The 15,671-nt window shown below is 40.8% G+C and overlaps 1 protein-coding gene across 2 annotated transcripts in view; it reads right to left on the reverse strand.

Moving 5' to 3' along the window:
* Positions 1–12,463, reverse strand: part of slc1a3a (solute carrier family 1 member 3a) — a 33,077-nt gene extending 20,614 nt beyond the window's left edge. The window contains exons 1-3 of one of the 2 annotated variants that reach the window (XM_061260159.1): positions 12,181–12,463; positions 10,248–10,532; positions 2,918–3,055 (exon numbers count right to left, since the gene is read on the reverse strand). In XM_061260159.1, the coding sequence (XP_061116143.1) occupies positions 2,918–3,055; positions 10,248–10,428 (319 nt within the window). In that variant the 5' untranslated portion in view covers positions 10,429–10,532; positions 12,181–12,463. The remainder of the gene's footprint in view (positions 1–2,917; positions 3,056–10,247; positions 10,533–12,180) is intronic. The other variant, XM_061260158.1, reaches the window with a different exon arrangement.
* Between the last annotated feature and the right edge of the window lie 3,208 nt (positions 12,464–15,671).

The following is a 15,671-nucleotide window of genomic DNA, read 5'->3' on the forward strand; positions in this document are numbered from 1 at the left end:
TTGTTGCCAAGGAGGTACAAGGTGAAATACCTCATACCTCAAGGATGCGAAGCACAAGAAGAACAATTATACCCCATAATCAGGCTTTTGGACCTGGACAAAATTAAGACTAAACCAAACACAGCCTAATTTATTGAAGCTTATAATCAAACAGTCAATCAAATCAATCAGCCTTTACTCTGTATATCATGTATACCATGCTTGAATAGAAAGTCTTCATGCCGTGAGTTAACACAGCAGAAGCATGAACAACAATCAAATTTCACACTAAAAGGGTGTGCGATTGTGCGATTCATACTATCTAATGAAATACCACAGTGACCCCTTAAGTATCACCGCTTTTCTTGACACAAGCTTGACAATTACATACCCATAAAATGGCTCCTATTCTTGAACCCTTTTCACTACAGGCATAATCCTGGTGTCTTCTGAAAGGTAAGCCTTTGGGGCTGTTTTCCAAGAGACAGAATCACTATTATTGCCAAAGAGTTACAGAAGCTCAAACAGAGTGGAAGTAGATTTTTTTTCCTCATTGAAAACATTTTCTGTTTTTGAATGGATACAGATTATAACAATAAATTCAATTAAATCAATCAAATCACAAATTCTACAAAACATGTAAAAATCTTCTCTGCTGTGATGTTCTTAGTGTACAGTTGTCTGAACATCGATTTTCATGGCTGCTACCATTAGCTCAGCTATACACTATGTACTTATGTAATATAGCAGTGATTACCTCTTTTAATTTATTTTACAGAGCATTCATTAACAACCAAATAATCTATTTGGTTGTTGATTCAAAGAGAATATTTGATTGAATCCTCAGCAGCCTGCCCAGTGGTACATGTTGCTTGAAGTAGACCACCATAGTTACAGTACCCGTAGCACCCGGTACTAATGCATTGTGTGTTGGAAGCCTTGTCAGTGCATAGGTCAAGATAATGTTCTCGGTGCTTCCTGTCTGTGAATTTCCTGTCTTTTTCGGCCAATAATTTTTTTTTGCCAATCATTATCTCTTCTTTAAAACATAGTTTTTGGGTCTTTTGCCGGCTTTTGTCCACCATTATGACATTATCTCTCACTTTAAACATAGTTTTTGTGTTGAATTCTTAGTAAACAATGGACATTCTATCGACGTTTCTCCAAGTTAGAACATATTTATAATGAGAAACTATTATGCATTTTGTCTGCTGGACCCTTGGAGTGAAAATGACAAGGACACCCACATGTAAGAAAAATAAGAAATGGTTGTCACTAAAGCAATGGCATCTCTAAACAGGTTATACAGATAGAACCATGAGTTTTAATGCTTTAAAATAGCATATTCTGTTACCATAGTGATTGAACATTGCACCGCAAAAAAGGAATTAATGCAAAAAATGAATGAATACAAAATAAATAAATAAAATTAAAAAACCCACACCAGCCCAGCCCTGACTAGGAAAAGACTTTCTGATCTCTGTGAGAAAGCCTGGACTTCTGACTGTTTGAGGCCCTTAGCTTCACTTCAAAGAGACACCAAACACCCAAACTCTCCATGTACCTTTAGCTCTGAGGCTTTGCTAATGATTAGCAAAATAAACATGGGTACTGTTAAATCTAAGGGAGGGGAGCAGGAGAATTAACACTCAGCTCAATAGTGCTCTGATAGCATACTGTACAACCACAAAGCTCTTGTTCTCAATAGAAACATTTAAAAAGCTAGAAGAAACAAATGATCAGGGTCAAAATGTACAAATGCTATCAGTATTCTATTTTATATATTTTTAACTCACCAAAGGGATTCAGCTATCCAAATAATTGGATTAGCAGATATTTAATCCTTGAGATAGAAAACGGTGCATTGCACTTGCCTTTATGAAAGGACTGATTCTTCTTGGGATGTTAATAACGTGATCTCTCATACAAAACAAGCCCTTACAAAGGGCTGCCTTCATAAACGCTTCAGACACAAAGATCTTCCTTCGATAAACAAACAATGGGAGAAACATTTCAGGCAAGACAGTTGTGGAATTTTAAAATATAAATAGCACATGTTAATATTTTTTAAACAATTCAAGAAACATTATTTATGTTCTGAGCCAGAATCATTGTGAACTCCAGATCTCACATGTCCAAATATAACATGCCAAAGCCTCGCCTTAGGTTACAAAAAAGCAAAGAAATACAAATAAACAGAGAAAGCTGTAAAAATATAAATGCTTTGTTTCATTTATAAGTACACCGAGAAATATCCCAAAAAACACAAATAATGGTACAGTGGTAGAACAAATAGAAAGTAGACTACCACAACAAATTATCTGTATATTATCAGAAGACAATCCAGCATAGATCATAGGATCACGTTCATCATAATGTTCATTAAGATGGAAATAAACTGAGCAAAAAAAAACAGCATTCATGGTGTTGCCCACATTACTAAGATTCTGTGCAGCGACATGTTGTAACTCTCCAAACTAGGCCGAATGAACCCCCTGAGGACACCTGTGTGGTGCTGGGGTTGGTACCTGTAATGAGACTGGAGATCGTGTGGTGCTGGGGTTGGTACCTGTAATGAGACTGGAGATTGTGTGGTGCTGGGGTTGGTACCTGTAATGAGACTGGAGATTGTGTGGTGCTGGGGTTGGTACCTGTAATGAGACTGGAGATTGTGTGGTGCTGGGGTTGGTACCTGTAATGAGACTGGAGATTGTGTGGTGCTGGGGTTGGTACCTGTAATGAGACTGGAGATTGTGTGGTGCTGGGGTTGGTACCTGTAATGAGACTGGAGATTGTGTGGTGCTGGGGTCGGTACCCGTAATGAGACTGGAGATTGTGTGGTGCTGGGGTCGGTACCCGTAATGAGACTGGAGACCGTGAGGTGCTGGGGTTGGTACCTGTAATGAGACTGGAGATTGTGTGGTGCTGGGGTTGGTACCTGTTATGAGACTGGAGATCAGCAGAGGGAGCACCAGCATCTGCAGCATGCGCATCAGCAGCTCGCCGGGGAAGGAGAAGTACTTCACCTGGCGGTACGACATCTTGTAAGGCCGCAGGGCGAAACCCAACAGTATGCCTGCAGGAAGACAACACCAACAACCGGGTTTATGGAGCAAAACCACACCACAAACCACAACCAGAGGAAAAGTGCCATTGTATAACCCCTGCATGCAATGTTTGTCATTCCCCCTTTAAATCTGGACATTTAAAATAAAGAAGATTAACATCTACATAATTTGGGCTCCTCCTTTACTATTCAAATCCACAGAGATCAAACGATGAATAGAGGTAGACAATTGGCTCTTTTATTTTTTTTATTTGCATGCGTTTTACCATTTTCCAGAATCAACTGTGTTCTATTCAGTCACCCCAAAGCAATAAAGTCTAATATTTGGTTGAACAGCCCTGCCCTTAAATGCAATAACTGCATCAAGTCTACAATCCATTGACATCCCCAATCTTTTGGCAACGTCTATGGAAATGCCTTCAGTTGCCATTCAGTTGATCTTTGTTTCCGTAGTCAGTCTCCTCTTCAACAACTGAAACGCCTGCTTGATTGGATTTAAATTAGGTGACTGAATTAGGAGGGTCCGAAACCTTCCACCTTTTCCCACTAATGGATGCTTTGGTCATGTAGGCAGTGTTTGGGGTCAGTGTCTTGCTGCATGATGATGAGGCTGGAGGAGTTTACATGTGTGGCCTAAGCTTCAGGATCAGCTGCGAGCCCCATTACATCATCAGTAAAGATGAGCGGTGTTAGGGAAAAATGCCCTTTTTAACATTTCACAGGTGAGCATCGTCTGATGAAACAGATCCAGTAAAAAACACAACAATAGCTATTCTTCTCTTTAACTTTCGTATTTATTTGCAAAGAAATGACAGAAAGTGAGAAAGCTTACCGGCTTTCTGATTTGAATCAGACACAGTAAGACTCTTATACACACTTTTCCTGAACGGGGGGCTTTACCAAAACAAAAAGACATGAAGCTGGCCACGAACATTTATCAGTATTTTGTCTTCTGAATACCCCTTGTTGACCTTGCTGTAAGACCAGAATGTGCTAGCTGAGAAGCAGAGACATTAAGGTCAAAGGCTGTCTGTCTGCTGGAGAGAGACAGAGAAAGACTCATAGTAAGCACTTAATTCAGAAAGTGGTCTAATAGTAATAAGGATTATCACTAAAAGGTTATTTGTAATCATGTGATTGTCTTTATGTCAACACACATTGTCAATTAAGAATCAATTAAGAAAATTACCCTTACAGCGGGCATGTTCCAGGATCAGCTGCGAGCCCCATTACATCATCAGTAAAGATGAGCGGGCATGTTCCAGGATCAGCTGCGAGCCCCATTACATCATCAGTAAAGATGAGCAGGCATGTTCCAGGATCAGCTGCGAGCCCCATTACATCATCAGTAAAGATGAGCAGGCATGTTCCAGGATCAGCTGCGAGCCCCATTACATCATCAGTAAAGATGAGCGGGCATGTTCCAGGATCAGCTGCGAGCCCCATTACATCATCAGTAAAGATGAGCGGGCATGTTCCAGGATCAGCTGCGAGCCCCATTACATCATCAGTAAAGATGAGCGGGCATGTTCCAGGATCAGCTGCGAGCCCCATTACATCATCAGTAAAGATGAGCAGGCATGTTCCAGGATCAGCTGCGAGCCCCATTACATCATCAGTAAAGATGAGCAGGCATGTTCCAGGATCAGCTGCGAGCCCCATTACATCATCAGTAAAGATGAGCGGGCATGTTCCAGGATCAGTCATACACGCCTGAGCCCTGACATCTCCATACTTCACACGAGGTGGCACGCTTTGGATCATGGGCTCTTTCACCACACCATACGTTTGCCTTTCCATCATTGGGAAAAGATTTATTTTGGTCTCAACTGTTGGAGAAAAAAAAGAATTTTGATCTGGGCTTTTGATTGCAGGTGTTGATGAAGTTTCCAGTATGGTCTCTTATTCTGCTCTCAAAAGTCTTCTTCACCCTGCCCTCTGAAGACTGCTGATGATGTTCCTGACCATTGCTTTTGGGTTTTTCTTCACAGCTCTTAGTCTGTCATCAACTGCAGTTGTCTTCCTTGGCTGACCTGTGCGGTGCTTATTCCCGAGTCCACCAGTGATTTATTTCATTGGTAAGACTTTCCAAACTGCTGTTCTTGATAAACCCACTTTCTGTGCTATTCTTCTTAATGCGTTCTGCTGTCTTCTCAGCTTACTTCTCTGCTGTCCGCTCAGATTAGTTATTTTTCAACCATAGTATGTCCTCTGGTCTTCATGGTCATGTATGCCTCTTAAAATGCAATTGTCACAGATGACAACAAAGGCGAAAGCCAAGATTAGACACCAACTGCTCTTTTGTGTGAACAATGCATGCAAAAAGGAACACCTGAGAAACAGTTAGCACCTGTTGCATTACCTTACATTCACACAACTGAAAATGGGGCACTCAACACAAAAGCAACCCTCTCTGTAAAATGATCTCAAATCCAAATGCCTGAAGAAGAAAAAAAAAATTCACAATGTACATACTTTGGTTTTTCAATCTTGATGTTTGAATTCATACAGGTGCAATTTTTATCCCTTTTTTTATCCATTTTACATGTCTTGGCTTAAAGCCAATGTTGAGTCTTCTGTACAATATAAAGTGATTACAATATAGAAAAATAAAGCATTTTGAATGTTTATACACAGCATGTAATTTGCAATAATTATAAATTATTTAAATAATTAATTAATCATTATTTCATGAATCACTGTGTCATGAAGATAATCAAGTTGTGTCTACAATGGGTTTATAGAAATATATTGCTTGAAAACATATACTTGCCTGAATTGTTTTAGTTGAATGTGTGTCTTATGATTTTGTGCAGATGCTTTATAATTGTGGAGCCTCAGTTGTTGAGGAGAAGCAAGAGGATTCAAACTTCACATAAAACTCTGTGGAAGTTCTGTTTTAATGATCATCTTGGTGAAATACAGCATCCAACATTATGACAGATTCAACCTATTCAAATCCAATTCAAATATCGCACTGTGCTCGGATCCAAATTTAGAGTAGCAGGCTTTAAAGCTGGAGTTGCATAGAACAGTACATATGTGAGCTTATTTCCCACAAGGAAATTTGTGAAACTTTTACTGAAAATGCTTTCCATTGACTGGAAACAAAACTAAACAAAACAGATGTAACAAATATTTAACTGTTTTTATTGTCAGTAAGCACATATTAACATTGCGCTGAGGGGTTGAGGAACTGGAGAAGGGAAGCCTAAGGTTATACAGTATACAGGCCTTTGGAGCTGGATTGCAGTTAGATTTGGGTATGGAATTGGGTATGGTGGCCTGGGTCTCCTACAGCTGGGAAGAGCTATGGAGTCCCAGTATAAGGGGGGCATTAGTTCTGAAGTGGATGGCAATGATTTGAGATGCCCAAACTCTCCTCTGGTGCTCCACTACAAGGGGTCATGACCCAAGAAGTGACAAGGCAGGGTAGGTGGTGAGAGTCAGGCATTGGGGTTTTAACAAAAGACAGCTGTTTGAACAGTGTTTGAACTGTGATCACTGAACCACTCATACACACATTCACCTATAATGATCGGTCACGTCCTACCTGAATGTTTTAAATGGAATTTGAACAGAGGAAAGATTTTGCCAATGGCATACAATGAAAACCAAATAATTTAGTGAAACCATCCATGTGCCTTTTTTGTATTTGGTAAGATTAGAAGCTAAATGATATGGAAAATCTATCTCTCGAATTTCACAGGCTGAAATTAAAGGTCTTCTAAGTAATTAACACATGGTTACCTCACCTCCTTTGAGACATATGTCAGATTATGGTTTCTGGAAAATAACATGATCACAGCAAATGTGAAACCTCTGCTTTAATCTACAAGGTGTGGTAGTGTGTAAACAGTGCTAATCTCAGGTTCTTTTTTACCTTTCTCTTGTGTATACAGTCTCTGCTCTATTCATAGATGTAGCAAATGTGCTTTTAGTCAATATATTCCCATAAGACTTTTACATTTCAACACTTTTAAACAAGCATCTCACCTTCAACACAAACTCAAATGTACTTGAAATGAACACGCAAGAAATTATAACATCCATATTCAAAGATTATGTTAAATATATAATATGCATGAACCAAACATTGCATGCACACAGTGCAATCCACAGCATTTCTGATCTTTTGCCGATGTGCTCCAGCACATTGGATTTCAAATGAAACAATGAACACAAGGTTAAAGTGCTGTTACCGTTCATTTGAGGTTATTTACATCCATATCAGGTGATCCATGTAGGAATTACATCTCTTAATTAAGTACCTCCATTTTAGGGGACCAAAAGTTATTGGACATTTGGCTTAGGTATTTCAGATTAGTCAGGTGCGTTCAATTGCCTCCTTAGTGCAGATATAAGAAAGCTTTCAGTATCTAGTCTTAATTCTAGGTTTTTGTGAGGACCAGAGTTGTGCCAATGACAGCCAAGGAAGCCATTATGAGGCTGAGAAATAAGAGAGTAAAAAAAACAGTTAGAGACATAGGCCAAACAATAGGCTTACAGAAGACTTATTAGAAAAATACAGCACTGGTATATGTTTGGGATCATTGCCTTGCTGTGGGATGAAGCACCACCCAATGAGTTTGGAGGCATTTGATTGAACTTCAGCAAATAGTATGCTTCTGTACACTTCCAAATTCATTCTGCTGCTGTTATCAGCAGTTAAACATTATCAATAAAGGCAAGGGAGTCACCACCTCAACTAAAACACCCCCACCACCATGTTTCACAGATGAGGCGGGGTGCTTTGGCTCTTGGGCAGTTCCTTTTAGCCTCCACACTTTGCTCTTGCCATCACTCTGATATAAGTTAATCTTGGCCTCATGCACAAGAACTCTCACAACCTTTTTACCAGAACTCTGCAGGCTCTTTTAGGAACCACTTCGCAAACTGTAACCTGGCAACCCTATTTTGCAGCTAGCTAGCTTGTAGTGTAGCCTCTGTAGATCCGTTTGTGAAGTATCTTGTGGAGAGCAGTCACTGACACTTCCACACCTGCCTCCTGAAGATTGTTTTTGATCTGTCAGCCAAGTGCTTTTTTTTTCATTATGGTGAGAATTCACCAGTCATCAACTTCAGAGGTTTTCCTTGGCCTACCAGCCCCTTTGCAATTACTGAGCTCACTAGTACTCTTTTTCTTCTTAATGATGTTCCAGCCTGATAATGGCTTCCTTGACATTGTGCTATGTTACTAGCACAACTCTGGTCTTCATGTTGACAAACTAATAACAGACTCCAAAGGCAATCGAAGGCCAAGAATCAAGACTATATACTGGAAGCTTTCTAACGCCCACACTAAGGAAGGAATTGAATCTACCTGACTAATCAGAAATAGCAGATAAGCCAACTGTCCAATTACTTTTGGTCCCCAAATTAAAGGTGACTGTCTTCATTTTAACCTCACATGGTTTCATTTCAAATCCAATGTGCTGGAGTACAGAGCCAAAAGACAAATGACTAAAATGTAAATGTAAATGTAAATGTATTACTGTCCAAATGCACTCCACATAGGACACAAAATAGAGTCTCATTTTACTGAATTATGCAATGTAAATCAAAGCTAATATGACATATGTCCCGATAGGAAACTACATTACAGTAGGCCTATGAACAACGTAACATTATTTGATGCCCTTATTTAAGTGTTAAAGAGGCTTAAGGAGTACTTTTTTATAACAGCTGAACATTCTCTTGTAAAATACCATAATCTGGCACATATTACTGTGGGCAATTTAGTCAAGAACATGACAGAATGAAATTTCAATGTGAAAACAAGACATTCCTAAGAAACCCTTGTTGAATATGACAACATTTAGATTCTTTATTTTTTATATATTTTTTAATTCTGTACCATAATTTTGCCATGGATTTTGATAAGTAAACAGCCGAGTAAGTAAATTAAAAGGTGCTTTTAAAAAAAATTTACATTATGTGTGTACCATCAATAATTCCTTGCATATTTCATGTTTTGAGAGTTTAGCCTTGATGGCCAATACTGCCACCACCCAAGTCTCTATTACCACACAGTTATGAGGCTATTTAAGCGTGTTAGCTTTTTATTTGAATTGGATAGAAAGGGTTATTGTGAATTTCTATTTGATAGCCTGGCAAAGTGCCACATTTTACACAAGAGCACTGCAATAATGGTACGTCTGCACTTGTGCTCTTGGTCAATTTTACATTTATATATTAAATACACATTCACATGTAAAATACACATATTAAATACACATTCACATGTAAAATACACATATTAAATACACATTCACATGTAAAATACACATATTAAATACACATTCACATATTAAATATTAAATATTGCCTCAGCTGTCTTTGTACCGCTTTATTGCAGTCTGTGTACGTCATGCAGGAGTATACTTCAGCACATCACAGAGATTAAACTTGTCTTGTAAAGTCAATGCTGTCTTATTGTTTAGTTTATTAGGCTATGCATATGAAATACTTATGGGTGTTAAATCCAAGGTACTACTTCACACCCGCACACACACGCACGCACGCACGCACGCACACGCACGCACACACGCACGCACACACGCACGCACACGCACACGCACGCACACGCACGCACGCGCACGCACGCACACGCACGCACACGCACACGCACGCACACACACACACACAACGAACAACTGAGATTGGCTCCTTGCTCGGAGATGCTAGGCACCCTAAGGAATCCCATTCAAGCAGCACTTAAACACTGGCAAACCTTAAATCATGGGCTGGCTCAATGGCCTCAACAGACCCCCTATGAATGGCACTGCCTTCCAGTACCTCTGAGGGGATTGGGCTCAGGGCAGAAGCATGAATGAGTGAGCAAGTGTGTGTGTATGTATGTGTGTGTGTGTGTGTGTGTGTGTGTGTGTGTGCGCGCGTATGTGTGTGTGTGTGTGTGCGTATGTGTGTGTGTATGTGTGTGTGTGCGTATGTGTGTGTGTGAGCGCGCGCGTGTGTGTGTGTGTATGTGTGTGTGCGTGTGTGTGTGTGTGTGTGTGTGTGTATGTGTACCTTGCCGAGGGGTAGGGGGTGGGGGTAGCAACAACTTTACATAAACCTCCTTCCAAGCAATAATAGCCCTCACTTCCACAAGCTTCAAAAAAGGTGTCTAGTGAGCTCTCCTCAGCCATTGGCCAGCAGGCAGACCTAGAGGACCGGCGGAAGACCAGCGTGAGCTCACCGATGATGACCGCGGCGATGGTGAAGAGGACGAAGCCGTTCCTCCGTAGGAAGCCCTTCACGTCGTCCTTGGTGATGTTCTCCACCTTCTTCCTGGCCCTCATGGAGCGCAGCTGGATGCCCTGCTGAATCCGCTGCACCCGGCTCCGTGCCCGCGGGTTCTCCCCGTTGCTCTGGGCCATGGCTGCTTCTCGACCACGCCTCGCTCAGTCCTCTGGGCCGCTCTGCACTGACCTGAACGCTGGACGCACAGACCTCAGCCCCACCAGCTTAGCGCAGGACAATCCTGGAGAAAAGAAACGAGACGCACTGGTTTATTTTTATCTCCAGAGCTTGTCACCTAAAAGTAGAGGAGTAAGACTTCAACCGCACGGTGGACCGAGCAACCTCTGCCAACAGTTTCGCTCGACCGGGTAGAGGACGAGCTAAACGTGACGGAGCTGGTGACCTCACACACCAGTCACTGGAGAATCCCAACACCAGAAAGTCTAAACATCTGCTTCAATGGCTCCCCACTGGAGTAACGGTAAAACATATGGAGAAGATTTTCACAGCCCACAAAACAAATATGACCAAAAAATAAACTTCTGATGGAATTCTGCATCATAATTGTGCATCAGTCATGGGTCTGGTCTTAAAAGTTATAATATTTTTGAAAATATTTTCACTGCAACATGCTTTTGTCATCCTTATTATGCCAAACTTTTTTGTCAAAATTGTAAAGACCCAAACGTTTCCTTCTGAAAGTCCTCAGGAGGATAGGATGCATCTATGTGGTTTTATAGCTATGTGAGACCTGAGTCTTTGGTTTGTGGTACTTAAGTACTTCCGTGGTACTTTCTACATTCTCATTTCATTGTAGCCATTGAATCTGTTGTTTGTCTGTTGTGTTTGCTGTCTGCCCACTTTTATTACTCCAGCCGGTTATTTTTATCTTGATTTTGATTTATCTGTTTGTTTGTTTGATTGATTGACAAGCCAGTGTACATCTGAATTAGAATTGATGACAAATGGTGAAGACATACAATGGATGAAAGCAGCATGTTTGGTGGTAATAAACTCATTGAATAGGGCAGAATCTTGAGCACTGAATCTTGTACTGTTCTGTTCGCATCCAGTTTTTGGATGTGCACGTTCTTTTGGCTTCCAAATGAGATGTGAAATGGAAAAGGAGTATAACGGCTAATAGAAGCCCCACAGCTCCGTACGTCATCCACAACCTTGGCAAATGAAGCAGCATTTTGAGGACCAGAGGAGAAATACTAGACGGAGGTTTCCTTGAACCTGGTGAATCTCATCATCTCCAGATAAAGGACCAATGCAGAGCTGAGGTCTTCAACAACAGATGTTTTTATCATGAAAATCCATATAGATACCTGCGCCCGAAAAACCATGTAATCCTTGTAAAAAAGAAAAAGAAAAGAATTGAACCAACAGCACAGAACGTTTTGTCTATAATGCCTTTCACATTTTGTGCATCACAGCATCTACAACATACAACTTAATGCAAATCTTTTGTTGTTTTAATTAAACTTAATCCTGCCCTAATGAGGTCTTCTGCATCTAAAACATGCTAAATGAATAAAAGACCCACTTGATTCCATATAGCATAGGATGCCAGTGCCACCAACAACAACCACTACCAAAGATCCGTATTTTAAACTACTATAAATGCTTTGGTGCTATTTGGTAAATTAATGCAACATTTATCAACCGTAATTATCTTGCAGGTCGTCTATCACCTCAACACAGTAAGCACACGGCACAGCATAGCGCAAACAAAAACTACCACACAAAGTAACACCACGGGTCCACGCACACACATGGTCGACTCAAAAAGACCTGTCAGAACTTTGAAGCCAGCTTTGAAGTCACATACATACACCATATTCATAAAATTCGCAAGCAGTAAACAGCTACAGCCGCATACTGACCTTTTATTCTCGGCGCGAGTACTTTGATTTCTTTTTGTTTGTTTGTTTCCACCGATGTTCTGAATCATTCACAGCAAGGGGAATGAATGCTCAGGCTAGGCTGCGGCCGAGAACGTGAACCCAGCAATGGAGAGGAGGGTACAGGGGGAGCGGAGGAATGAGAGAGCCAGTGAGAGAACGGATCAGAGAGGAGGGGAGGTGTCGTGCGCTCTGAGAGGGAGAGAGAAATAGACAGTCTCTCACTCCGGACTTGCGGAAGAGGGAGGGGATTGCCAGCTCAACTCTGGGGGGAGAGAGAAAAAAAGGATTGAAAAAAACCGAGGGGCTGGGGAATAATGAGCTTCCATGCCAGGGAAAAAGGCTAGCTTGTTTTCTTCTCAATTTCTTTCAAAATGCTCTCACGCTTTGTCAGTTCGGTCTCATTAGAAATGCAAACCCGATTCCTAGCATGCACAGGGATTAAATGCGCTTCAGGAGCGACGATGCATAACGCAGCATGTATCATTTTAAGGACATGGGACCGAAATTGTATCTTTTACTTGACTATAGTACGACTACCCATAGTTTGAGTTTGCGCGATAAAAGTGTTTTCAAAAAAGTAAAGATAAGCTGATAAGCTGAGCACTGTAAAGTGATAAGCTGATGTTTGCTTGGTGTACTTGTGAAGGGTTGTTACCCCCGGTGTCTGGCAGCGAAACTTTTTTCCAAGTTGCTGGTACTGTACAGATTTTTCCCCAAGTGCGTCGCCAATCTCTCTGTGTGGATGTTGCGCATTTCCCTTTCAGATCTACGGAGACAGAGCTGGTTCAGTTGTGTGGTGGTTGTTTGCGGTTGTGGCTTTTGTTCCGGTGCTGGATACACACTGCACCAAACCAATAAACGACATGGGGAGGGGGGTGAAGTAATACATGGGCTTTTGTTTTAAAATAAGTGAAGCTTTGCCTCGCGGAGCAACATTTCATAACTACTGTCTTCTAAGAAATGACGCAGTCACATATCTAGGCTACTTTCCCATTATGAATGAAACCAGTGAAGAAACAGTCCCTGGAATAGAGATTTTACAGAGAGACTGTAGCTTAGCTGTACTATATACTGGGATGGATCAATGACTGCTTACCTGCTATTTTTATGCACCCAGGGATGCATAAACTAGAAGAACATGCTGCATGTTTGCAGTGATTACAATACTTGCAGGAAAACATAACATTTTTGTGAAACATATTTCAAATCTAATGCATGGTATAGAACATGGTGTGTGTGTGTGTGTGCGTGTGAGTGTGTCTGCGTGTGTACATGGCTGTGTAAGAATATGTCTGTTTGACTTTAGAACTCCTTTTAAGCAGTAAATGTTTTTGTACTCAGCTTGTAGGCTAAATATGTTTCTACTACTAAAGCATCTTCATGCTTTTCAGAACAGCATTTCTTTATTATTATTGCTAATTTAAGCACCTTTATTTTGGCTATACTAAAATGGGGCATTAGGATGTACCAGTTTGCCAGCCTGTTCTCTAATCTGATACTCTTTGCAGGGAAATCGCACAAGATGCAGCAGATAAACATTATTGCTCACAGTGCATCATTGCTTTCCAATTAGCGTGGCTGAAAGAAGTTATGCAAGCAGCCAACCTGAAAACCACCGAGGAGACAAAAGGGCGGAATATCTCACCCATAGTATGACCCGGACAAAAGATGTCAAAGACAACAAGTTTCCTCTGTTTTGTGTGGAATGTGTGGTGGTGGGAGGATGGGGGTCAGGGGGGCTGAAATGTCATGCAGTGAACAGTGCAGCAGCCAGTTCAAAGGATCTGCACCAGCTGGGGATTACACAAACCTATATAAAACAACTCAATGCAGCATTGAACCATTTAAAATGGCCGTTTCATGCAATTGTGTATTTAATTCAGTTGCGTCATGGGACAAAGTTCTTGACAGTCTCGATGGGTCATCTTGTGTGAACCCCCATTTCCTGCATTTCAAACAGTCTTTGGACCATGGCATTCACACAACAGCTCAATCGATCAAGCAAAATTGAGAGTTCAGATGGAAAAGAAACTAGATCACACAGTGTGCCCCCTGTGGTTGGTAAACTCTACATAGTAACACTATACATAACATGAGGCTTTGGAAGAATAATATCTTTATTTATGAAACTGAATCAAATCACTCACTATGCACAACATATTCCGTTCCATCGAACACAGTGGGTGAGCAATAAATTGTAATTTTCACACAGTTTTATTTAAACAAATAATAACATCAGTTACAAAAAACATCTCTTATAAATGGTATAATATAAAAACATCTCTTATAAATGGTGTGATATAAAAACATCTCTTATAAATGGTGTGATATAAAAACATCTCTTATAAATGGTGTGATATAAAAACATCTCTTATAAATGGTATGATATAAAAACATCTCTTATAAATGGTATGATATGAAATTGTACAGTAATAGCGCTTGACAGCAGTAGTATAGAGGACATTTTGTCACATAATATAAAAATCACTTCAAATTTATATTAACCAGAGAAACTGTCACAGGATTATTTTTTTGCCATTCTCACGGCACCCCGGCTAATTCCGCTCCTGAGCCAGGTGTTTCATGACCCCTGTCAAGAATGTTGATGCCCCATGCTCATTCCTGCATTGTGGTGACATCATCATCAAAGACAGAACCTAGCAATGTGCCGCATGCTGGAGCCCATTCCAAAATGTTTTTTTGTTTTTTTTTTCGTAATGCAATTTCAGCATGCTCTATTTCTAGCAATGTTCTGTTAAATTAAAGGCAAAACAGTGTGTTCTTTCTTTCCATGATGGAATTAAGCGATTACATGCACCAGGCAAAGTGGCTGGGCAAAATTGAATTCCTGGGAGACTACCATTGTGGAAACCTCTGCTAACCAAGTGAACATCAATGCTCATCTCTCATCTGCAAAAAAGCACCTGGATGATCTTCAAGCCTTTTGGGATAATGTTCTATGGAGTCAAGAGTGGAACTTTTTGGACAACGTGGGTCCCATTATATCTGGCGTAAAGCAAATACAGCATTTCACAGTGAGAACAGCATACCACAAGTCAAACCTGGTGATGGTTGGTGTGATGGTGTGTGGATGCTGTGCTGCCTTGGGACCTGGACAACACTTTTTGGAGAAGCCATCAGTTCTCCTCTGCAGCAGGAGAGTCTTTAGGAGAATGTTTGGTCATCTGTCCATGATCTGAAGCTGAAGCATAACTGGTTTATGCAGCCAAAGACCCCACCTTCAAGCGCAAGCTGAAGACACTCCTCTTCAAGCAGCACCTCTCCCCATCCCTCCCTACCTCCCTGTGAACCTTAATTGTTGTCTCTGTGACTTGCTTTGTGTATCGGTATTCTTAGTTGGCTAGGTAAGCAGTGTTTGGATAGTTAACTTTGGTCACTTTTGCTCTGTTTGTTTGTTTCTTTGTTCTCAAAAAAATAAAATAAAAAAAGGGCCCTCGTCCTTATCTTTG

Source organism: Conger conger, chromosome 11, assembly GCF_963514075.1.
Source record: "Conger conger chromosome 11, fConCon1.1, whole genome shotgun sequence".
NCBI lineage: Eukaryota > Metazoa > Chordata > Actinopteri > Anguilliformes > Congridae > Conger > Conger conger.